Source organism: Nyctereutes procyonoides, unplaced genomic scaffold (genome assembly GCF_905146905.1).
Source record: "Nyctereutes procyonoides isolate TBG_1078 unplaced genomic scaffold, NYPRO_anot_genome, whole genome shotgun sequence".
In the NCBI taxonomy this organism is placed as follows: Eukaryota; Metazoa; Chordata; class Mammalia; order Carnivora; family Canidae; genus Nyctereutes; species Nyctereutes procyonoides.
This window is the reverse complement of record NW_026575101.1, coordinates 139,057-165,624: the sequence shown is the minus strand read 5'-3', so window position 1 is coordinate 165,624 and position 26,568 is coordinate 139,057. Positions and strand designations below refer to the sequence as shown.

Here is a 26,568-nt window from a genome sequence, read left to right as displayed (position 1 = left end):
AATATAGTTAATGAGCCAAGAAAATACGTCATGTAATTGATTCACTTATCTGAATTGAATATAGAATTATGAATTAGCTGCTATTCTTTAAAACGACGTTATGTTCTTTTCTTTTTTCACCTTCTCTGAGTCAGCATTTATTTTTTTAATAAATTAATTTTTTATTGGTGCTCAATTTACCAACATACAGAATAACACCAAGTGCTAATCCCGTCAAGTGCCCCCCTCAGTGCCCGTCACCCATTCACCCCCACCCCCCGCCCTCCTCCCCTTCCACCATCCCTAGTTCGTTTCCCAGAGTTAGGAGTTTTTATGTTCTATCTCCCTTTCTGATATTTCCCACACATTTCTTCACCCTTCCCTTATTTTCCCTTTCACTATTATTTATATTCCCCAAATGAATGAGAACATACACTGTCCTTCTCCAATTGACTCCTTCCACTCAGCATAATACCCTCCAGTTCCATCCACGTTGAAGCAAGTGGTGGGTATTTGTCATTTCTAATGGCTGAGTAATATTCCATTGTATACATAAACCACATCTTCTTTATCCATTCATCTTTCGATGGACACCGAGGCTCCTTCCACAGTTTGGCTATTGTGGACATTGCTGCTAGAAACATCGGGGTGCAGGTGTCCCGGCGTTTCATTGCATCTGTATCTTTGGGTAAATCCCCAGAAGTGCAATTGCTGGGTCGTAGGGCAGGTCTATTTTTAACTCTTTGAGGAACCTCCACACAGTTTTCCAGAGTGGCTGCACCAGTTCACATTCCCACCAACAGTGTAAGAGGGTTCCCTTTTCTCCGCATCCTCTCCAACATTTGTGGTTTCCTGCCTGGTTAATTTTCCCCATTCTCACTGGTGTGAGGTGGTATCTCATTGTGGTTTTGATTTGTATTTCCCTGATGGCCAGTGATGCAGAGCATTTTCTCATGTGCATGTTGGCCATATCTATGTCTTCCTCTGTGAGATTTCTCTTCATGTCTTTTGCCCATTTCATGATTGGATTGTTTGTTTCTTTGGTGTTGAGTTTAATAAGTTCTTTATAGATCTTGGAAACTAGCCCTTTATCTGATACGGCATTTGCAAATATCTTCTCCCATTCTGTATGTTGTCTTTTAGTTTTGTTGACTGTATCCTTTGCTGTGCAAAGGCTTCTTATCTTGATGAAGTCCCAATAGTTCATTTTTGCTTTTGTTTCTTTTGCCTTTGTGGATGTATCTTGCAAGAAGTTACTGTGGCCGAGTTCAGAAAGGGTGTTGCCTGTGTTCTCCTCTAGGATTTTGATGGAATCTTGTCTCACATTTAGATCTTTCATCCATTTTGACTTTATCTTTGTGTATGGTGCAAGAGAGTGGTCTAGTTTCATTCGTCTGTATGTGGATGTCAAATTTTCCCAGCACCATTTATTGAAGAGACTGTCTTTCTTCCAGTGGATAGGCTTTCCTCCTTTATCGAATATTAGTTGATCATAAAGTTGAGGGTCCACTTCTGGGTTCTCTATTCTGTTCCGTTGATCTATGTGTCTGTTTTTGTGCCAGTACCACACTGTCTTGATGACCACAGCTTTGTAGTACAACCTGAAATCTGGCATTGTGATGCCCCCAGCTATGGTTTTCTTTTTTAAAAATCCCCTGGCTATTCGGGGTCTTTTCTGATTCCACACAAATCTTACAATAATTTGTTCTAACTCTCTGAAGAAAGTCCATGGTATTTTGATAGGGATTGCATTAAACGTGTAAATTGCGCTGGGTAACATTGACATTTTCACAATATTAATTCTACCAATCCATGAGCATGGAATATTTTTCCGTCTCTGTGTGTCTTCCTCAATTTCTTTCAGAAGTGTTCTATAGTTTTTAGGGTATAGATCCTTTACCTCTTTGGTTAGGTTTATTCCTAGGTATCTTATGCTTTTGGGTGCAATTGTCAATGGGATTGACTCCTTAATTTCTCTTTCTTCAGTCTCATTGTTAGTGTATAGGAATGCCATTGATTTCTGGGCATTGATTTTGTATCCTGCCACGCTACCAAATTGCTGTATGAGTTCTAGCAATCTTGGGGTGGAGGCTTTTGGGTTTTCTATGTAGAGTATCATGTCATCGGCGAAGAGGGAGAGTTTGACTTCTTCTTTGCCAATTTGAATGCCTTTAATGTCTTTTTGTTGTCTGATTGCTGAGGCTAGGACTTCCAATACTATGTTGAATAGTAGTGGTGAGAGTGGACATCCCTGTCTTGTTCCTGATCTTAGGGGAAAGGCTCCCAGTGCTTCCCCATTGAGAATGATATTTGCTGTGGGCTTTTCATAGATGGCTTTTAAGATGCTGAGGAAAGTTCCCTCTATCCCTACACTCTGAAGAGTTTTGATCAGGAATGGATGCTGTATTTTGTCAAATGCTTTCTCTGCATCTAATGAGAGGATCATATGGTTCTTGGTTTTTCTCCTGCTGATATGATGAATCACATTGATTGTTTTACGAGTGTTGAACCAGCCTTGTGTCCTGGGGATAAATCCTACTTGGTCATCATGAATAATTTTCTTAATGTATTGTTGGAACCTATTGGCTAGTATCTTGTTGAGAATTTTTGCATCCATTTCATCAGGGATATTGTTCTGTAATTCTCCTTTTTCGTGGGGTCTTTGTCTGGTTTTGCAATTAAGGTGATGCTGGCCTCATAGAATGCATTTGGAAGTACTCCATCTCTTTCTATCTTTCCAAACAGCTTTAGTAGAATAGGTATGATTTCTTCTTTAAACATTTGATAGAATTCCCCTGGGAAGCCATATGGCCCTGGACTCTTGTGTTTGGGAGGTTTTTGATGACTGCTTCAATTTCCTCCCTGGTTATTGGCCTGTTCAGGTTTTCTATTTCTTCCTGTTCCAGTTTTTGTAGTTAGTGGCTTTCTAGGAATGCATCCATTTCTTCTAGATTGCCTAATTTATTGGCTTATAGCTGTTCATAATATGTTTTTAAAATCGTTTGTATTTCCTTGGTGTTGGTAGTGATGTCTCCTTTCTCATTCATGATTTTATTAATTTGAGTCTTCTCTCTCTTCTTATTAATAATGCTGGCTAATGGTTTATCTATCTTATTAATTCTTTTAAAGAACCAACTCCTGGTTTTGTTGATCTTTTCCACAGTTCTTCTGGTCTCTATTTCTTTGAGTTCTGCTCGAATCTTAATTAACTCTCTTCTTCTGCTGGGTGTAGGATCTATCTGCTGTTTTTTCTCTAGCTCCTTTATGTGTACAGTTAGCTTTTGTATTTGAGTTCTTTCCAGTTTTTGAATGGATGCTTGTATTGCGATGTATTTCCCCCTTAGGACTGCTTTTGCTGCATCCCAATGATTTTGAATGGTTGTATCTTCATTCTCATTAGTTTCCATGAATCTTTTTAATTCTTCCTTAATTTTCTGGTTGACCCTTACATCTTTTAGCAGGATGGTCCTTAACCTCTACGTGTTTGAGGTCCTTCCAAACTTCTTGTTGTGATTTAGTTCTAATTTCAAGGCATTATGGTCCGAGAATATGCAGGGGATGATCCCAATCTTTTGGTATCGGTTCAGACCCGATTTGTGACCCAGTATGTGGTCTATTCTGGAGAAAGTTCCATGTGCACTTGAGAAGAATGTGTATTCAGTTGCATTTGGATGTAAAGTTCTGTAGATATCTGTGAAATCCATCTGGTCCAGTGTATCATTTAAAGCTCTCGTTTCTTTGGAGATGTTGTGCTTAGAAGACATATCGAGGGTAGAAAGAGCTAGATTGAAGTCACCAAGTATAAGTGTATTATTATCTAAGCATTTCTTCACTTTGGTTATTAATTGGTTTAAATATTTGGCAGCTCCCACATTCGGGCCATATATATTGAGGATTGTTAAGTCCTCTTGTTGGATAGATCCTTTAAGTATGATATAGTGTCCCTCTTCATCTCTCACTACAGTCTTCGGGGTAAATTTTAGTTTATCTGATATGAGGATGGCTACCCCTACTTTCTTTTGAGGACCATTTGAATGGTAAATGGTTCTCCAACCTTTTATTTTCAGGTTGTAGGTGTCCTTCTGTCTAAAATGAGTCTCTTATAGACAGCAAATAGATGGGTCCTGCTTTCTTATCCAGTCTGAAACCCTGCGCCTTTTGATGGGGTCATTAAGCCCGTTCACGTTCAGAGTTACTATTGAAAGATATGAGCTTAGTGTCATCATGATATCTATTCAGTCGTTGTTTTTGTGGATTGTTCCATTGAACTTCTTCTTAAAGGGGAATTTTAAGAGTCCCCCTTAAAATTTCTTGCAGAGCTGGTTTGGAGGTCACATATTCTTTCAGTTCCTGCCTGTCTAGGAAGCTCTTTATCTCTCCTTCCATTTTGAATGAGAGCCTTGCTGGAGAAAGTATTCTTGGTTGCATGTTCTTCTCATTTAGGACCCTGAATATATCCTGCCAGCCCTTACTGGCCTGCCAGTTTCTGTGGAGAGGTCTGCTGTTACCCTAATACTCCTCCCCATCAAAGTCTGGGATTTCTTGTCTCTTGCTGCTTTAAGGATCATCTCTTTATCTTTGGAATTTGCAAGCTTCACTATTAAATGCCGAGGTGTTGAACGCTTTTTATTGATTTTAGGGGGGGATCTCTCTATTGGTTATGTTCTTTAGTTACTTCTTGTCCCATGGTGCCTGCCACTATCATATTGTATCTTCACCCACCCACTCCTCCAAAGAAGTTTTAGGATGCATAGTAGGTAGAAAAAACCCTGGAACCCAGGCAGAAAAGAGGAAAGCAACTGGGGTTAGCCAACCTGGAATCTCACATGGTTTATAGTGATAGTGGTTGCTGCATGTGAAACTCCTCATATAATAGTGAATTTTTACACAAATAACATAGTAATTGCTCAGTAAAAATGTCAGTTAAGATGTGTATGTGTAACTTGTGAAAAACATAAAGCTTACTAGAAACTAACTTCTTAAGAAAGTAGCATCCCCAATTAAATATTATTTTGAATAAGACTGTTGAGGGGCATCTGGGTGGCTCTTTGTTTGAGCATCTGCCTTGGCTCAGGTTGTTATCCTGGGGTCCTGGGATTGAGTCCTGCATCAGGCTCCTGCACAGAGCCTGCTTCTCTCTCTGCATGTGTCTTTGCCTCTGTCTGGGTCTCTCATAAATAAATAAATAAAATCTTAAAAAAAAACACTATGTTGTTTAGACTTTTCTTTTCTTTTTTTTAATTTTTATTTATTTATGATAGTCCCCCACACACACACACACACACACAGAGAGAGAGAGAGAGAGAGAGAGAGAGGCAGAGACACAGGCAGAGGGAGAAGCAGGCTCCATGCACCGGGAGCCCGACGTGGGATTCGATCCGGGCTCTCCAGGATCGCGCCCTGGGCCAAAGGCAGGCGCCAAACCGCTGCGCCACCCAGGGATCCCAGTTTAGACTTTTCTTATATGCTTTCTGTTAGTCACTGTCAAGAAGATATGTCATTCATTGATTCTAAACTATTAATCAACAAAATATTTCATTTTAAGTGGTATTCAAACTAAATTGCATTTGCCTCAGCACTTCAAAAATGTTTTACATTGTTTCCTGGTATCTGTTGTCAAGGACAGAAAGTCAGCCATCAATCTAATTGTCATTCCCTTGTAGATACTCTGTCTTTTAATCTTAGAGCTTTAATGTACTCCAGTTTCACTAAGTTGTATCTAAATGTGGAGCATTTTTATTAATTATACTCAGACCTAGGGATCCCCGGGTGGCGCAGCAGTTTGGTGCCTGCCTTTGGCCCAGGGCGTGATCCTGGAGACCCAGGATCAAATCCCACGTCGGGCTCCCGGTGCATGGAGTCTGCTTCTCCCTCTGCCTATGTCTCTGCCTCTCTCTCTCTCTCTCTCTCTCTCTCTCTCTCTCGTGACTATCATAAATAATAAATAAAAAAAATTAAAAAAATACTCAGACCTAGAAATGCTCCTTTAATCTGAAGGCACGTTTCTCATTTGTATTTCAGGAACTCTCTCTGTTCTTATACCTTTGACAGTTGCCCCTCCTCCATTCAGTATTTTTCTGTTTTGGAACTTCTATTCAGATGTCTGTTAGACCGGTTTCCATGTCTTTTAGTATCTTCTTCATATTTTCCATCTCTACCTCTCCACACTATGTTCTTTTTTTTTAAAGATTTTATTCACTTTTTCATGAGAGACACAGAGGGAAAGGCAGAGCAAAGCAGAGACATAGGTAGAGGAAGAAGCAGGCTCCCTTTGGGGAGCCTGATGTGGGACTCGATCCCAGTACCCCAGGATCACAACCTGAGCCAAAGGTGGATGCTCAGCCACTGAGCCACCCAGGCATCCCATCCACACTACATTCTGTGGAATATCCTTTGCCCTCTCTCCCAATTCATTGTTTAACTCCTCAAATATTTCTAATCTATTTAACCCATACATTGAGCCTTTAATTTAAATGACTGTGTTTTTTATTTCTAAAAATTCTGTTTGCTTTTCAAATTTTTGTTTTAAAGAAAGAATGAAATAACAATAAGATTTTTCTGCTCTTATAATATTGATAGTATTTTTAAAAATCCAAACATTTTTAAAGGGAATTTTAAAGTCTCTTCCTGATTCTTTTTCATGATAACATGATTCTTTATGTGGTTTTTAATTTTTTATTGTAATCTCATTTAAGTGAAGACTGATAACTGTGGGAATTTTGGTGTGCTTAGGCTTTGTGCTGAACATTTCCTCTGCTGGGGCCCTATTTCACACAAGTTTTTATGCTAATTTCTCAGTTTGGATTCCTGAACCACACAAATTATATAAATGTAGTTCTTACATACATTTGTGATATAGGTTTGAGTCTCTTATTTTCTACCCAAAGCCTTGGATGGAGGCAAGTAGAGTTTTTCTAACCTTTATTTGACCTAAAGGTCACTACCTTTATGCACTACCTTTATTACTCTTGTTTCTTTGTGTGCATTAAAAACCTAGCCCCAATACCATATTTGTTCCAAATTCCCATTGGGCCACCAATAGCTCCAATAGCATTTATGACATCAGGGAGTTTTTCATTCATTTTCCATTTTTGTGTGTGTATATTTAAAGTTGGAGCACCTGGGTGGTTCAGTTGATTAAGCATCTGCCTTTGGCTCAGGTCATGATCCCAGGGTCCTGGGATTGAGTTCTACATCTGGCTCCCTGCTCAGCGGGAAGTCTGCTTTTCCTTCTTCCCCTCCCCCACTCGTTTCTCTCTCTCTCTCTCTCTCTCTCTCTCTCTCTCTCTCTCATACAATCTTTTTTTTAAAATTTATTGTATTTTGTCTACTATTTTCATGTGTTTGAAGTGGGCAGAGGTTGTTCTATATTAGCTCAGCCCACCATATTGACCGTAAGTATCTTTAAGGTATATTTTCAGGTAAAGATGAGAACATCTTGGAAAAACTACTGTTGTTATTGACTATATGAGTGTTTGCTTCAGTAGTAATGTATATCATTTCACATGCCAAGCTTTGGAAAAAGTGTGGAGATACAGGAGTCTATAGAAAACGGATTTTGGGTAAAGGGATGAGTAAAATGGGTGAGGGGAGTGAGAGGTATGTTTCCAGTTATGAAATGATTAAGTCACAGGAATAAAAGATAAGTGTAAGTAATACAGTCAGTGATATTATAATAGTGGTGTTTGGTGGCAAGATAGTAGCTATACTTGTGGTGAACATAATATAACATATAAACTCATCAAATTACTGTTGTACATCTGAAGTTAATGTAATATTATGTGTCAACTACAATTAAAAAAAGAAAAAAATCAACTTTAGAAAAGGAGGAAAACTCAAGAAATACAAAGTCTTTAAAGTCATTAACAGTTACTCTTTTATAAATGTAAACTTTTGAGTGTTGGAAACTTCAAATCATACTGGAGAGAAGGGTAACTTTATGGCCAGATGCAAACTATGGTAGTTTGCTGCTGCTTTGTAACACCTTCAGATCACAGCATATTGGCAGCCTCCTTCTCTATACCTGTGTACATGGAGTAATAATGCTAATAGTTGGCATTCACTGAGTACTTATTATATGATAAACTGTCCTCTAAGTCCTTATGTTAACTCATTTAGTCCTCATAATAACCCTTCTGGGAGCATTCTGTGATTTTCATTATCTTCCTTATTACAGTTGAGAAAGCTAAAGTAAAAACAGTTAAGTAACCTAATCCAAAATTACGTTTCTGTTAAGTAGCAATACCAGAATTAAAGCAATGCCAGGCAGTCTGGCTACAGAGCTTGTGCTTCTAACCACTGCTATATTGTACAAAATTGTAAGAGAGATGTCAGGGGCAAAGGATCCTGCCATAGTAAAGATAAGAAATTTGGAATAAAATTATAGTGAGTCCTTCTGTAAGCATATATAAACTGTCTAAAGCTACTTGTTCCAAAGATATATTCTAGGTTAGGTTTTTTGGTGCTGTTTTTTTTAAAAAAGATAAACAAGCAAAATAAGGACTAAGAAGGGGGATCTTGGAGGGAAGTTTGTGCTGCCCCTTCATGGTAGAAGGTAAAGCTTGTGTGGAATTTAAGGTTAATGCCCATGGTACCAAGACTGAATGCATCCACAATAAGAGCAAAGCAAAATGGACAATCAGCACCAAAAAATGTTTTCTTTATTCTGACCTTTGGGTAGTGGCTTGGCCAGGGCTCAGGTTCAGACCTTTCGTTTGCTTTTATAGCCATTCAGTGTAAAAAAGAGATAAACTTTATTTTGTCTGTTTGTTTTGCATAGTCATATTTTATAGTTCTGCTCTGATGCATTTCATAAATGACAGCATTGATATAGCTTTTCCACATAGTTGGATGGTTTTATTATGTGCATTTTTCATGTCCCTTGTAGGTGCCAAAGTAAAAATTCAGGGCAATGTACTTTAGAAGGCTTTGAGGACCAACACATTTTTAAATGAACGTGTATTGAGAATGTATTAAAGAATAGATGATATGAGTCAGTCTATCAGTTTTCATTTACTGAGCACCAGCTATATATCCCATGGTGTGGAAACCATTCACAAATACAAAATTTATGCTCCTGCCTATAAGATTTTTTTATTTTGATGGAGAAATACAATGTGTAAAACATTATATATATTATATATATAATATATATATATATATATATATATATGCTATATTATAAACTCCTGAAATTCTAAAGTAATGCTGAGAGAGGAGAAATGAATATGAATTAGATTAGTTAGAAGTTTCATAGGAAATGGGTTTTATATGATAATAAGCAGTACTTATTGAGCTCTTACTTTGTGCTGGCACTGTCCTAAGCACTTTAGATGCGTTACTCTATTCAGGTAAGAAGAGAACAAGTAATATGCTGTAGCCACCCAGCTAGGAAGAGGTAAAGCCAGAATTCACACCCAAGCAGTCTAGTTCCAGAATCCATTCCATGATTACATCTCTCAAAACAAAGAGATGGATGGATCTGGGCAAAGTAAATTGAAGACATCCCAGGCAGGACAGTCAGTACCAACAAGGGCATAGAGAGGGACTTAAATCCCATTTGTAAATTTTTAAGAGAGTAGTGTTTTGTATTTTTAAGATTATGTGTGAGATTTTAATAGTGTGCAGTGATGGTCATAAAACCTTAAAGTGAACTTATTGCATATATATGATCTTTAAATATTATGTACTGAGTTGTTCTTTTTTCACCTACAGGTATGATTATAACAGAAGTCAGTGAGAAATTCTGGTTTTTGAAAAAGATTTTATTTATTTATGTGTGAGAGAGAGAGCACAGAGGGAGAGTGAAAGGGAAAAGCAGACTCCTTGCTGAGCAGAGGGCCTGACTCACAGCTTGATCCCAGGACCCTGGGATCAGTACCTGAGCAGGAGGTAGAAGCTTAACCAACTGAGCCACCCAGGTGCCCCAAGAAATTATGAGTCTTTATATGGTTGCTACTCTTGTATTCTATTTACCAGGAGTTGATCTGCAACATAAATCAAAATATTTAAGTTTACTTGTTCCCCCAAATGCATAACATATATACAGTTAAGTTTAAACAAAACATGAATACATTTTGAACATAAAGTGAAATGAGCATTTTAGCAGCACTTTCTTTGGCACTTTTACTGTACATTTGACAATTGCATATCAGAGAGAAATATCTACTTCTTATAATAAAGTTTTTAATATTTTTATCTGATAGCATCAGGCCATCAGTGCCATTCTACAAGATATAGAAGAAAAACAAGGAAATTTACTAGAATTTGAAATACGAACCCCTGAAGATGCAGGTAAATATGGACCCATACTCAAGTTTGATTATTTCATACATCCAAGGTCATTGCTCCCTTAGCTTCTTAAGGTATATCTTATATCAAAGCTTACTTAACAGTGGCTGAAAAGTAACCTTTTTTTATGTGATAAGAAAGTACCAGGAATGAGCATCAGAAGTCATTTATGCAAACCAGTGGTTAGTGTAATCGTTAATCAAGATATTTCGAGACTTAAGGTATAACATGCATGAGTAATATGAGAGACACTCAGAACCACGGTCAGAGATAAGCTACTACTGGTGATAAGTTTAGATGAAGATGTGGAAAAAAAGCATAAGATAGTGACTAGAGATGAGATTATGTTACTACTTAGCTCCTCAGTTTCACCCAGCTATCGAAACCCTTAAAAACAGATCAGAAAAGGAATAGACCGTTGTGACTCAAGTAAGGCAAATCCTCATGCCTTTCAGATGAGCAGATAGACCCAGTAAATGTCTTAGTGGATAGCTGTCTTCCTTTTTAAAAAAACACTAGTGGTTCAAAATGGTAAACTTGACTTTGATCCCTGACCTAATAATCTGAATTTCTCAAAATGTCAGTGAATATTTGCAAATCTTTGGTAGGTCACAGTTGTGTTTTCTTGAGTTATGATTTACAGATAGAAATTAGCTCCTGAAAGATGCAGATCTGAATGTTAAAGTAGTTAGCTAAAAAATAACTTGAAGAATGTCATCAGTCTTTCATGTAACAGGATACAACTATTAATTCATCTCTTGTCCTAGCTCATACTGTATATAGTCTTTAAAAAATTATTTCCTTTTAAATTATACCCATTCTACCTTTCATCTTGGCCTAACACATGGTACATGTTATGTTTTGAGGAAAATAATACAAAATAATTTATACTATAAAGCAAATGTGAATAATTCATATATTTTATTTAGTATTTACAATATCTTATACACCTAAGGTGAATTTCCAATTTTATAATTTTTTTTATTAAAAGGGTATATATAAATGCGCTTCAAAATATAATAAAGAAGAAAAATGTGCTAAAATTACATCCTGTCTCACCACAATATTTTGTTGTATATATTTCCTTTATTTTTTTCTAAGAATTTAATTACATAGTTATACCTCAATAAAATTATTAAAAACAGAGTTTGGATCATGCTAAACTTGCCAATTTTACATTTTTCCACCATACCCATTATTCTTAGTGGTTTGCATAGTATCCTGTTCTATAAATGTTCCAGGAATTCATTTTTCCCTTTTTGTTGAACATTTACATTTTTCCAATTTTTTGCTAATCTTTAGCATATACCTTTCTGAATTTAGGATTATCTTCTTTGGAAGGATTACCAGAATTGGAACTACTGGGTCAAAAATTTATAAACACTTTAAAACCTGATAATTTGTATTGGTAAATTGTTTTATAAGGTATTAGATAATAATTTACACTTTCAGCAACACACATTAGTGTTTGTTTCCTTTATACTGCTAATAGCATCAGTATTTTCATTTAATTTTAGTAGTGTAATAAGAAAAATGCCTCATATATTCACCTGTCTTTTTGATTATTAGTGGTATTTTTTCTCTAGTTTTATTTCCTGCTTTTGTGAAGTTGTTCCTGTTTGTCTATTAATAAATTGGAGCCATTTTATATGATCAAGCTATTGACCCCTTTCCTGCCATAATCGCTGCAAATATGTTTTTCAGCTTAACTGTCTTTTTATGTGTAATGTGTTAATTTATGCTTAAGTATATATATTTTCAAATTCTGTATAGTAAAATATCAGCCTTTTTCCTTTTAATGCTTTTAAGATGATAAATTTTTCTCCCCTCCCCATCCCTATGCTTTGTAATTTAATTTTATAACCAATACAATGACTAGCAGGATCCCTTTATTTTCGTCTCACTGCCTCTTTAAGGGAGGATAGAAAGGTAAGGCAATGGGACTCTTGAGTTCTTGTTTAGTAACTAAATACTGACTGTTTTTTTTAAGATTTTATTTATTTATTCATGAGAGACACAAAAAGGGAGAAGCAGAGACACAGGCAGAGGGAGAAGCAGGCTCCCCACATGGAGCCTGATGTGGGACTCCATCCTGAACTGGGATCATGCCCGGAGCCAAAGGCAGACGCCCAACCACTGAACCACCCAGGTGTCCCAATACTGACTTGTTACTGACTTCATCAGTCTTTGGCAAATGTCTAAAACTTAGTCTCGGGGGGTCCCTGGGTGGCGCAGCGGTTTGGCGCCTGCCTTTGGCCCAGGGCGCGATCCTGGAGACCCGGGATCGAATCCCACGTCGGGCTCCTGGTGCATGGGGCCTGCTTCTCTCTCTGCCTGTGTCTCTGCCTCTCTCTCTCTCTCTCACTGTGTGCCTATCATAAATTAAGAAATAAAAAAATGAAATGTCATTTAAAAAAATAAATAAATAAAACTTAGTCTCTTCAGAGCAGTTTTCTGAGGCTGTTCTGAGACTTCTACCTGGCTCCTATAGTATAGCAGGGCAGCGTACATTTTCCTTTCCCTGGCTCCTCTCAGTCTCTCTCGCTCTTTTTTTTTATTTTTTAATTTTATTTTTTTAATTTTTTTTTAGGTAATCCACCCTACACAGGCTCTTTCTTTCAGGGAAAAGCCATCATAGTCAGGATCACAGAGCGGCCTCCACACCAAGTCCTCAGAATCCTGGCACTTTGGACCTGTGATTAGAAGGGAGGATAGTTAATTTTGAGTACAGGAGCAACTTTCCCTTTCCCCAACTGTCCGAATGTCTTGCTGGCTCTGCAGGGTCTCAATCTCTACATGTTCAAGAAGGAAGTGGATGTGAGTCCATTGTCACCAAAAAAAGTTATTACTCTCTTCAGAGGCTGCTCCCATTGGGCTTGAGATAAAGGAAAGAAATCTCCTCGCCTTTCACCTTGGCTCCTCAGAATGAGATTCCCATCCACTTGAGCAATAGCTCTCCGAAGTATTTTTACAAATTCACCACCCTGTATTCTGATCTGGCTGAGGGATCTAAGAATAATGAATCCCACTGTGTACATTTCTCTTTGAGTTTTTGTTATAGATGTCTTGCATTCACTTTGATATCAGATATCTTTAGTGCCTCAAATAAACTGACCATAAGAATGTTTAGTCTGAACATTTCATACATTATTTTTTCCTAAGCATTTTAACTCTGTTATTCATTTGAAATCTCTTTTCCACATGTGGTACAAAACAAGGATAGAATAGAGTCTCCCACCCCCCATATTACTACTCTGCCTCTTATTTGTTGAATAATTTCTGTCATCCTCGTTGCTTTTCTAATGCCTTATAATCATATATTAAAATCTTACACATATTAGGGCAATTTCTAGGTTCCAAGATACCACTGATTAATGTATCTGATATGTATATAGTATCAATTTACATGTAAAATTCTTTATGTTCTTTTTTATAGAAAAATATAGAATCTTCTTCATTACTATGCTAATGTTATTTCTACCTCTGATTTAAAATTCAGTTAGAAAAACCCAATGTGACAGGGTACATTGATACTATAAACATCTTTTATTAAATGTCAAATATGCCAAACAGATTTATATCTAAATTCTTTTTTTATTTATTTATTTATTTATTTATTTATTTTTTTTTATAAATTAATTTTTATTGGTGTTCAATTTACCAACATACAGAATAACACCCAGTGCTCATCCCGTCAAGTGTCCCCCTCAGTGCCCGTCACCCATTCACCCCCACCCCCCGCCCTCCTCCCCCTCCACCACCCCTAGTTCATTTCCCAGAGTTAGGAGTCTTTATGTTCTGTCTCCCTTTCTGATATTTCTCACACATTTCTTCTCCCTTCCCTTATATTCCCTTTCGCTATTATTCATATTCCCCAAATGAATGAGAACATACACTGTTTGTCCTTCTCCGTTTACGTATGTTTGTCCTTCTCCGTTTACTGTGGCCAAGTTCAAAAAGGGTGTTGCCTGAGTTCTCCTCTGGGATTTTGATGGAATCTTGTCTCACATTTAGATCTTTCATCTATTTTGAGTTTATCTTTGTGTATGGTGCAAGAGAGTGGTCCAGTTTCATTCTTCTGCATGTGGATGTCCAATTTTCCCAGCACCATTTATTGAAGAGACTGTCTTTCTTCTAGTGGATCGTCTTTCCTCCTTTATCGTATATTAGTTGAGCATAAAGTTCAGGGTCCACTTCTGGGTTCTCTGTTCTGTTCCATTGATCTATATGTCTGTTTTTGTGCCAGTACCACACTGTCTTGATGAACACAGCTTTGTAGTACAACCTGAAATCTGGCATTGTGATGCCCCCAGATATGGTTTTCTTTTTTTAAAATTCCCCTGGCTGTTTGGGGTCTTTTCTGATTCCACACAAATCTTAAAATAATTTGTTCTAAGTCTCTAAAGAAAGTCCATGGTATTTTGATAGGGATTGCATTAAACGTGTAAATTGCCCTGGGTAACATTGACATTTTCACAATATTAATTCTGCCAATCCATGAGCATGGAATATTTTTCCATCTCTTTGTGTCTTCCTCAATTTCTTTCAGAAGTGTTCTGTAGTTTTATATCTAAATTCTTAATGATCAAGTTTCCCCCCTTTGTTGTCACATGCATCATACAGAATTAATCCTTAGTCATAGTACTAATAAGACAGAAACTACTCTGGGAACACTGACTCTATACTGACCAAATCATTTATATCATTTGTCTAATTTGCAAAGCGGGGTTCTGGAACAAATTCCTACTCTGAACTTCAGTCATTTCCCACCACTGATTTTCTAGTTAAATTATCTAGAAATTATCTAGTAAATTATCTAGAAAAATATGCATTGGTCTAAAATCTAGTTAAATTATCTAGAAAAATATGCATTGGCCTAAAATTATTAGGAAAAAACTTAAGAAACAAAGCCAAAAGTGAAATAACAAATAGCTTAACAGAAATTAAATGTATTAAATGTATTCATTTAAGCATTTCCATTTACTACCTGAGAATTGGATTCTGATGTAATTGACATTTATGTGTAAATCTTGTGGATTTGTGATCGGTGAAGGAAGTCATTATGCCTTTACTTAGGAAGAAGAGGAAGAAAGTAGGAAAATTTTAAGTAATTATTGTAAAAGTAATTTTATATAGATCTTTAAGTAACCTGAGATATCATACAGCTCTATATAAGTGTTAAGTGTAAAGGACAAGAACTGATAACATGCTTTTTATTTCTAACTACATATATAGTTACATATGGTAAACACATCTAGAATAATACACTTAGGGAAGCCCGGGTGGCTCAGTGGTATAGCGCTGCCTTCTGTCTAGGGTGTCATCCTGGAGACCCGGGATCGAGTCCTGCATCTGGCTCCCTGCATGTAGCCTGCTTCTTCTCCCTCTGCCTGTGTCTCTGCCTCTTTCTCTCTGTGTCTCTCATGAATAAATAAATTTAAAAAAAGAATAATACACTTAACAAATACATCTAATATAGTTTAATGAATAATTAACTATTAATTTTATTTTAATTATTTTTTTATTAAAATTAAATTATTAAATTTATGAATTAATAAAAATTTAATAATGAATATAGCATACATACACATATAGTTACATATACTATAAATATGCATTGAATAATCCATTAGATAAATATACTAAAAACTTTTACACACACCAACAAATACACTGCTACCAAAGTATAAACAGTAGTCTCTTGTGAAATGAAAAAGAGGAGTAACAGAAGGTGAGAGTAGGATACTTTCTTTTTACTTTTCTTCTATGTAAACATTCATATTGTTTGAAATGTTTATACAGTGTGTGCCCTTTATATTTTAAAAAGTAAATAATTTTAACAAAATATTTATTTTCCTATTTATCTTCCTTTCCTAACCTCATTTCACAGATGAGGAAGGTGACTATAAAGGTCATGTGACTTGTCCAGGTTCACAGAGCTAAGTGGAGTAGCAGGATTAGAACTCAGGCTAACCTGCTCTATTCAGAGTACTTCCATAGGGTGGCATAATTCAGTGAGTTTTGATTTATATATCTGGACCACTAATAGTAGGGAACAGGGTAAGGAAATAATGGCATTTTATTTTATTTTTAAATTATTTTTTTAGGGATCCCTGGGTGGCACAGCGGTTTAGCGCCTGCCTTTGGCCCAGGGCGCGATCCTGGAGACCCAGGATCGAATCCCACATTGGGCTCCCAGTGCATGGAGCCTGCTTCTCCCTCTGCCTGTGTCTCTGCCCCTCTCTCTCTCTCTCTCTCTCTCTCTCTCTGTGTGTGTGTGTGTGTGTGACTATCATAAATAAATAAAAATTTAAAAAAATAAATTATTTTTTTAATAATGGCTTTTTAAAATTAATAGGCTGAGTTTTGTGTGATCAAACTTAACATTTGATGTCTTTCTTCTATCATTAACTGACTTTTTATTACCATGTTTCCAGAACAATGCATTGAAAAGATGTTAGAGATAAAAGAGATTATGGATTATGTGCTTGCCAAACAGAAGGCAGAAAGGGATGATCTGGCTAAAAAATACAGGTGAGTGAAAAAATAGAAATGCTTTAGAGTTTTCATAATATTTCCCTTCTTAGTTATAATAGTGAGAATCTAGAATTTCTTAAGAGTGTGAATGTTGCATAGGACCAAAGAATGACTTTATGAGGTCATCTAATCTATTACCTCCATGGGGAATTGTACTTTTCAGAAAGATATTTTTATATTTTATTACTTGAAATATTCAGAAAAAGACGTATCTTAAAAAGTTGTCTACAGCAAAGAATTTTGTGAAAGTGTCTCTGGTCATGAATCTCCAAAATAAATTTCTTTCCATGGTGAACTTAAATGTTTTACAGTACAAAGTTTTCCTTTTGCTATCACAAATGTTGTCTTTCTAAGCATTATAACCATGTATATTATTTAGTTTTGTGTATTTCTAAACCCTCAATGTTTTTAAGAGATTTCATCCTGATTATATATTGGTTATATACCTCTTTTTGTCCTTTTCTTGAGAAAAATGTTATATTTTTTTTCTTATGTGGGCATTATTTTTATTAGTTTTTCATAGATTTAACTATATATGCCGTTTTTTCTCATAATGAGAACTTTAAGATTTACTCTCTTAGCAACTTTCAAATATACAATAAAGTATCATTAACTATAGTCACCATGCTGTACATTATATCCTCATGACTTCTCTATTTTATTACTGAATACTTGTACCTTTTGACTCCCTTTATCCATTTCATCCACCCTCCACCTTCCACCTCTGGCAACTACCAATCTGCTCTCTATATCTATGAGTTCAGTTTTTTGAAGTTTTTTAGATTTCACATATAAGTGAGACCATACAGTATTTGTTTTTCTCTGTCTGACTTATTTTCACCTAATATAATACTCTCAAGGTCTGTGCATGCTGTCAAAACTGGCAGGATTTCTTTCTTTTTCATGGCTGAATAATATTCTTCTGTGTGTGTGCACTTGTGCACATAAACCACATTTTCTTTTTTTAATTTATTTTTTATTGGTGTTCAATTTGTCAACATATAGAATAACACCCAGTGCTCATCCCGTCAAGTGCCCACATCAGTGCCCATCACCCAGTCACCCCCACCCCTGCCCACCTCCCCTTCCACCACCCCTAGTTCATTTCCCAGAGTTAGGAGTCTTTCATGTTCTGTCTCCCTTTCTGATATTTCCCACTCATTTTTCCTCCTTTCCCCTTTATTCCCTTTCACTATTTTTTATATTCCCCAAATGAATGAGACCATATAATGTTTGTCCTTCTTCGATTGACTTACTTCACTCACCATAATACCCTCCAGTTCCATCCACATTGAAGCAAATGATGGGTTTTTGTCGTTTCTAATGGCTGAGTAATATTCCATTGTATACATAAACCACATCTTCTTTATCCATTCATCTTTCGATGGACTCCGAGGCTCCTTCCACAGTTAGGCTATTTAAACCACATTTTCTATATTCATCCTTTGATGGACATTTAGGTTGTTTTTATGTCTCAGCTATTGTTAATAATGCTGCAGTGAGTATGGGGTTGCAGATATCTTTTTGACCTTATTCTTTATTCACATGTGATCTTTCTAGTTTCTTTTATATTCTTATGAGCACTTGACATCTATTGTACATTCAGTTTTTTTTCCTGAATTTATTTAAAAATCAGTTTTCTATTTTCATTTATAAGTCTTCTGTGTTCATTTTGCTTTTTCTCTCCATTGAATAAGTATTACAAATTCATTTCTATTTCCTGTTTTCCTGTCAGTATAATGCAAGTGAGCTTGTAGGACCTACAGGTGGGTAACTGACTGCAGGATATATTCTAGGAGACTTTGGAGAAGGCTAGCTTCAATTTTCCTTTATGTCCTATGATTAACAATATACCGTGGATTTTGGAAAGTTACTGATCAGTTGGGTTTGCAGGTGTGTAAATCTATTCATATTGCTATAAGATTTAAAATCATGTAATCTAAAATGAACTTTTATTTTTCTGTCTGAACTCTGTTTTAAATGCAATATTACTATTTTTTCTCCTTTTATGCTACTAGTTGTTTGTTAATCTAATTTCTTCTTGCTGTTTCTTCCATTTTCATCTGCTACTCACTTTAACATCTGTTTTGCTTGGAGTTCAGTACCAACAACTCTAAACTATGATAGAGAGACAGATATCTATACTATTGCTGTCCCATAAAGCAGCTGCTTGAGGATGACCCTTGAGGGTCCCTGAGATGATTTCAAGGGGTGTGTGAAGTCAAAACTATTTTTATAAGAAAACTAAGATATTATTTGCCTTTTTGCCTCACATTCTAATGAGTGTGTAATGGAATTTTCCAGAGGCCACATGAAGTGTGATATCATTATTCTAATAGGTAATGGAAAGCATGCTTGAATGTTCTTGTTTTAAAAATTTCTGTTTTATTTTCTAAAACAGTAAATATTGATAGATATATCCATATGAACAAAAGCCCTTTGGGTTCCTCAGTAATTTTTAAAGGTATTAAAAAAGTCCTAAAACCAAAAAGTTTGAGAACTACTAGAAACAAAGAGTTTAGTGTCCTGAAGGTCACTGTAGAATAACCGAAAGAAAAAGGTATGTAGATTAGCCATTTTCTCTCAAATGCAAGCCCCTTATAGTCACACAGGTTAATGCCTATCTGGGTAGTCCCTCTGGACCTGAAAGTGATTCAGTACAGATTCAAAGCATAATTACAGTAATTACTTGATGGACTGACATTGCTCAGGTCTAGCTCAGGTATAATTATTCACAAAATAGTCTCACTCCTTCAGCTCTATGGGAACTTAAATGGAACTTATTCCCAAATGTTACTTCCTGACACACCTTTCCACTATGAACAGGTAAGCAACCTCCAAATCTAAAGAATAGTATTCCTCCTTGATCATCAGTTGCTACTTATCCCAAATTTTGTTTCTTTTTCAGAGTTGACTCACAACTGGTAAATAATATAAATGTGGAAAACCACACCATCACCTCCATAAAAAGGCAGTCTTACTCGTAACCTTAAGAGTCATTTTCCTCTCAGAAGAAATTCATTGCAAAAATAGACCCTTGTGTACTTTGGGCTGATTAAATTAAGACAAGTATCTTTAAAATCTAAATGACTACTAAAAATTTTTTCTCCGGTTTTCATATTGTTTTCTCTGTTTCTTTCTGTAGGGTGTCCATAGAATCATTTAAGCAAGGAGTCCTGAGAGAACAGCTGGCTAACTTGGCCACAAGACAGAAGAGCCTTTTAGTTGTGGCAAAAAAACAGAAAAAAATTACCCAGAAAATCCAAAACTATAAAAACATTACATCTTTGTCTGGTCCTAGTTTGAGGAAGCCACCGTCCAGCTCAGCAATCTCTAGTGAAAAGGACAGCCAAGATCTTATCAGTCTGGAAAATTCATTGCAGCCCCAGTCAGGTTCACTTTCTCTTGTCAGCCTTACTTGTGGAAGCATGCAGGAAACACCATTGTCTCCAGAAACTTGGAATAGCAGCCCAAATACCAACACTTGTGTAAATTCAGAAACAGTGAGAAGGGAATTTTCTGGAAATGAGCTGAATTCTAAGCAAAATGTCAATGATGGTACCTTCGATGGGTCACCAAAATCCAGACGTGCAGATGGCACTAAGATTAAATTACCCTCCCAACCTGTTGCTCTTACTGCTCAGAGGGAGTATTCACAGAGAGGAAATGATCTCACAGAGCCTCCAGCCCCAGAGTGCGAGCCCTGTAATCATCCTTCTGCAGTAACTAACACATTAAACATTGCAGCGACTACAAGCATACTTGCCAGAAATGATGCCCATCCATCAGCTGTTGTTTGTGATCAGGCTCCTACCAGTTGTGATCCAAAAAGAGGAAAGAGGAAAATAGCTTCCCAGCAGCCAAGTAGGGGGACATTGGAATCTCTGACACATCAAGGGACTGATGTCTTAGGCAGTATTACTGGGCATCAGACAAAATCTTATCCTAAAAAAACAGCTTTTACTGTTCGACGTGCTAATGACAGCCACAGCTCCTCCCACTCTGAACGTGGCCGTCAACATATTATTAAAAAGCCTGTAAACTCCAGCACAGCTCCTAGAAAGAAATGTATGCAGATAAAGGATCTGATATTACTCGGAAGAATTAATCCAGGAAAAAACATTCTAGAATTCAAAACACAGGTATCCTATTTTTTTCTCTAAAATCATGTAATTGGGGATCCCTGGGTGGCTTAGTGGTTTGGTGCCTGCCTTTGGCCCAGGGTGCAGTCCTGGAGTCCTGGGATCGAGACCTGCATTGGGCTCCCGGCATGAAGCCTGCTTCTCCCTCTACCTGTCTCTCTCTCTCTCTTTCTATCATAAAATAAATAAATAAATCTTAAAAAAATCTTTACAAAAAATAAATAAAATCATGTAATTTTATAATTAAGTTAATAAATGTTACTGTCACGAAGTGTAGGCATTTAGCTCAGATTCAGGAAATAAGGTTTGACTGGGCTTCTTGAATGAGGAGACATACCATAGTGTTCTCAGTGAGTGAAATGCTTTTAGGATGGTTCTATATGTTTTGGTCCCAAGCACCTGTGGGATCCAACTCTGGATCAGCTATAATAAAATTTTAACATAACTTTTCATATTTCTGCTATTTCTTAACAGCTTTATTGAGGTATTATTAACACACACTACACGTATTTATATTATGCAATTTGACAGATTTTGACCTATAAGTTTACATCTGTGAAACCATGACCACAGACAAGGTCATGAACATATCCATCACCTCCAAAAGTCTCTTTTTGCCCTTTTGTATACCTGCTTCCTATCCCCTTCTTCCCATGTTGAGCCTATAGACAATTACTGTTCTGCCCTCTGTCCCTATACTTTAGTTTGCACTTCAGAGAATTCTATAAAAGTAGAATTACACCATATGTGTTCATTTTTGTCTGGCTTCTTTCTCTGAACATAATTGAGAGTCATTGTCATTAGAGCATGTATCAGTAGTTAATTCCTTTTTTTATTGTTCTGTAGTATGTAGAACAAACTACAGTTTTTCATTTCATCTGTGACAGACATTTACGTTGATTCCAGTTGTTGACTATCACATATAAAGCTCCTGTGAATATTGGTATACAAATTTTGGCTCACACAGGCTTTTGCTTTTCTTGGGTGAATACCTAGGAGTGGAGTGGCTAGATTATATATGATAAGTATATATTTGACTTTTTAAGAAACTGCCAAGTTGTTTGTAACATTTTCCATTCCACCAGCTGTGTATGAGTATTCTAGTTCCTCCACATTCTTACTTAATGTAACACCTAGTATGATCAATCTGTTAATTTTAGCTATATACTAACATGTAATGTAGATGTATGGATGTCATACGTATATATGTATAGTAGTTTATCATTGTGGTTTTAATTTGCATTTCAAAATGATTAGCATCTTTTCATGTGCTATTTTCCAGCCATACTTATTCTTTGGTGAAACTTATTTTCAAATATTTGCCCAAGTTTTTAATTGGTTGCTTGTTTCCTTGTTCTGGTATTTGTTTTGATATATTTTGGATATAAGCCCTCTATCAAACATATACTTAGCAAATATTTTCTCTTAGTCTATGGCTTGTCTTTTCATTCTCTCAAAATTGTCTTATAAAAGAACAGAAGTTTGGAGCTCCTGGGTGGTTCAGTTGGTTAGTCATCTGCCTTCAGTTCAGGTCATGATCTCAGGGTCCTGGGATTGAGTACTGCATTGGGCTCTCTGCTCAGTGGGGAGTTTGCTTCTCCCTCTCACTCTCCCTCTGTGCTCACGAGCTCTCTCTCAAATAAATAAATAAAATCTTAAAAAATAAAAAAAACACAAGTTTAATATTTTGATATAGTCCAACTTAGCAACTTGCTCTTTCACTGATTATGTTCTTAGAACCATATCTAAGAATTCTTTGTCTAACCCAAGGACACAAAGATTTTCTCTTAGAATTTAGGCCTATGATCCATTAATTTTTGTATGTGGTACAAAGTAGCATATTTTTGAATTTGGATATTCAGTTCTTCCGACAACATATGTTGAAAAAATTACCCTTTATTGAATTGTCTTTGCATCTTTGTAGAAAATCCTTTGTTTTATATATGTGCCTATTTCTGGACTTCTATATAATATATCTATATACCTGTCTTACCATGAATACCATCTTGATTGTGGAGCTCTATAATAAGTGTTACAATCAGGTAGTGTTGGGGCATCAGGGTGGCTCAGTAGGTTAAGCAGCTGACGCTTGGTTTCAGATCAGGTCATGATCTCAGAGTTGTGAAATCAAGCCCCATGTCAGGCTCCATGCTCAGCACACAGTCAGCTTGTCCCCCTGCCTCCCCCTCTGGCCCTCTCCCCACTCATGCAGGTGCACTTTTCTCAAATATATAAAAATATTTATATAATTTTATATATTTTTTTAAAAATCAGGTATTATTGGTCCTCCAATTTTGTTCTCCATTTTCTAGAGTGTTTCAGATATTCTAGGTCATTTGCAATTTCATATGAATTTTAGAGTGAGTTTTTTCACTTTCTTTTTTTTTAAGGGGTACTATTATTTTTATTGGTATTGAGTTGAATTTATAGATTAATTTTGGGGCAAAGGACGTCTTAGCAATATTGAGTTGTCTAAACCTGAACATGATATAGCTCTCAGTTAATTGAGGTCTTCTTTTTTTTCCTAGAAGTTATAGGAGTCAGTATACAGGTCTTCGACATCTTTTATAAGATTTATTGCTAAGTATTTCATGTTTTTGATAGTATTATATATGATATTTTTTAAATGTCAGTTTTTGGTTGTTTTTTGCTAATAGGAATACACTTTTTTTTTGTATATTGAGATGTTATCATGCAACCTTGCTAAACTCACTTCCTACTTCCTATAAATTTTTGGAGATTTCATTGGACTTTCTATATAGATGATCATGTTGTCTATAAAAAAGACAGTTTTACTTCTTTCTTTCCATTGTGAATGTTTTTTATTTCTTTTTTTTTTTCTGGCCACACTGGCTAAAACCTCCAGCACAGTGTTGAAATAAAATGGTATTATCAAACTTCTGTTTTTTTTCCCCTCAGATAAGATTATGTTTTGAGGAGGAAAAAATTTAGTCTTTCACTTTTAAATCTAATGTTGGCTGTAGTTTTTTTCATAGATACCCTTTATCAGGCTGAGCAAGTTCTTTCTTTTCCTACTTTCTTAAATGTTTTTATCATGGAAGGGCATTACATTTTGTCGAATGTTCTTTCCACATCTATTGAGATGATATGTGGGTTTTGGTTTGCATTCTATTGTTATGATATATAACATTAATTGATCTTTGGATATTAAACCAACCTTGCACTCCTGAGAAAGCAGACAGATTACATTTGGTCATGGTATATAATTCTTTTTATAAGTTGCTGGATTTGGTTTTCTAGTATGTTGTTGAGGATTATTGCATCCATATTTACGGAAGATATTGGTCTGTAGATTTCTTGTATTTGTCTGGATTGGTATTAAGTTAATACTAGTCTCACAAAAGTGTTTCTCCTTTTCTATTTTTTGGAATATTGGTAATGCAAAATATTAGTATTCAGTCTTTAAATGTTTGATAGTAGTCACCAACGAACCATCTGTACCTGAGATTGTTTTTTTTTTAGATAGTTTTTTGAGTATTAATTCAATCTCTTTACTTAAAGGTATTTTCAAACTGTTTCTTCTTGAATTTTTTTTTTGGTAATTTTTATCTTTCTAGGAATTTATTTATTGGTATAGCATTCTTGACAGTTTTTCTTATAATCCTTTTTATTTCATTAGGTTCAGTAACAGGGTACCCATTTCATTGCTGATCTTAGTAATTTGAGTCTCCTTAGTTGTTTTTCTTAGTCAGTCTAGGTAAAGCTTCGTCACTTTTGTTGCTATTTTCAAAGAACCACTTTTGATTTTATTGATTTTATCTATTGTTTTTTCTATTGCCTGTTTTATTTATTTCCACTCTAATATTTATTTCCCTCCTTTTGCTTGCTTTGAGTTTAGTTTGCTGTTTTTTTCCAGTGTCATCAGTGTAAGTTTAGGTTAATTACTTGAGGTATTTCTTCCTTTTCAATACAGGCATTCATGGCTGTAAATTTCCATTTAACCCACTGCTTTCATTGCATCTCATAATTTTTGGTATGTTGTATCTTAATTTTCATTCATCTCAACGTATTTTTTAATTTGCGTTTTGTTTACATCTTTAACCCATTAGTTATTTGGAGTATTTGATTTGGAGTCATTTGATTTGATTTGGAGTCATTTGATTTCTGTATAACTGTGAGTGTTCCAAATTTTTGTTACTAATTTCTAATTTCATTCTGTTGTATTTAGAGAACATAGTATTATTTCAATCGTTCTAAATTTTCTGAGATTTATTTTGTGGCTTAACTAGTATATGGCCCATCCTAAAAATATATACCATGAACACTTGAGAAAAATTATTATGTTGTTTGGAGTTTTTTTTAACAGATTTTATGTATTTGTTAGAGAGAGAGAGAGAGAAAGCATAAGCCAGGAAAAAGGCAGAGGGAGAGGGAGAAGCAGACTCCTTGCTGAGCAGGGAGCCTGATATAAGGCTTGATCCCAGATCCCTGGGATGATGACTTAACCCAAAGGCAGATGCTTAACTGACTCAGCCAACCAGACTCCCCTAGAAGAAGTTTTTTATAGATGCTTGTTGGGTTTAGTTGGTTTGTAGTGTTGCTCAATTTTTCCTTTCCTCATTGATCTTCTGCTGTTTGTTCTATACATAATTGTTTTTTTAATAAATTAATTTTTATTGGTGTTCAATTTACCAACATACAGAATAACACCCAGTGCTCATCCTCAGTGCCCGACACCCATTCACCCCCACCCCCCGCCCTCCTCCCTTCCACCACCCCTAGTTCGTTTCCTAGAGTTAGGAGTCTTTATGTTCTGTCTCCCTTTCTGATACTTCCCACACATTTCTTCTCCCTTCCCTTATATTCCCTTTCACTATTATTCATATTCCCCAAATGAATGAGAACATACACTGTTTGTCCTTCTCCGATTGACTTACTTCACTCAGCATAATAACCTCCAGTTCCATCCACGTTGAAGCAAATGGTGGGTATTGGTCATTTCTAATGGCTGAGTAATATTCCATTGTATACATAGACCACATCTTCTTTATCCATTCAAGTTTCGATGGACACCGAGGCTCCTTCCACAGTTTGGCTATTGTGGACATTGCTGCTAGAAACATCGGGTGCAGGTGTCCCAGCGTTTCATTGCATCTGAATCTTTGGGGTAAATCCCTAACAATGCAATTGCTGGGTGGTAGGGTAGGTCTATTTTTAACTCTTTGAGGAACCTCCACACAGTTTTCCAAGTGGCTGCACCAGTTCACATTCCCACCAACAGTGTAAGGGGGTTCCCTTTTCTCCGCATCCTCTCCAACATTTGTTGTTTCCTGCCTTGTTAATTTTCCCCATTCTCACTGGTGTGAGGTGGTATCTCATTGTGGTTTTGATTTGTATTTCCCTGATGGCCAGTGATGCAGAGCATTTTCTCATGTGCATGTTGGCCATGTCTATGTCTTCCTCTGTGAGATTTCTCTTCATGTCTTTTGCCCATTTCATGATTGGATTGTTTGTTTCTTTGGTGTTGAGTTTAATAAGTTCTTTATAGATCTTGGAAACTAGCCCTTTATCTGATAGGTCATTTGCAAATATCTTCTCCCATTCTGTAGGTTGTCTTTGAGTTTTGTTGACTGTATCCTTTGCTGTGCAAAAGCTTCTT

General features: G+C 36.2%; 1 protein-coding gene across 1 annotated transcript in view; it reads left to right on the top strand.

Moving 5' to 3' along the window:
• LOC129514768 (ankyrin repeat domain-containing protein 31-like) overlaps nucleotides 1-26,568 on the top strand; it is a 71,251-nt gene that overhangs the window by 19,107 nt on the left and 25,576 nt on the right. The window contains exons 9-11 of the mRNA XM_055333478.1: nucleotides 10,185-10,272; nucleotides 16,707-16,803; nucleotides 19,952-20,948. Of these exons, the coding sequence (XP_055189453.1) occupies nucleotides 10,185-10,272; nucleotides 16,707-16,803; nucleotides 19,952-20,948 (1,182 nt within the window). The remainder of the gene's footprint in view (nucleotides 1-10,184; nucleotides 10,273-16,706; nucleotides 16,804-19,951; nucleotides 20,949-26,568) is intronic.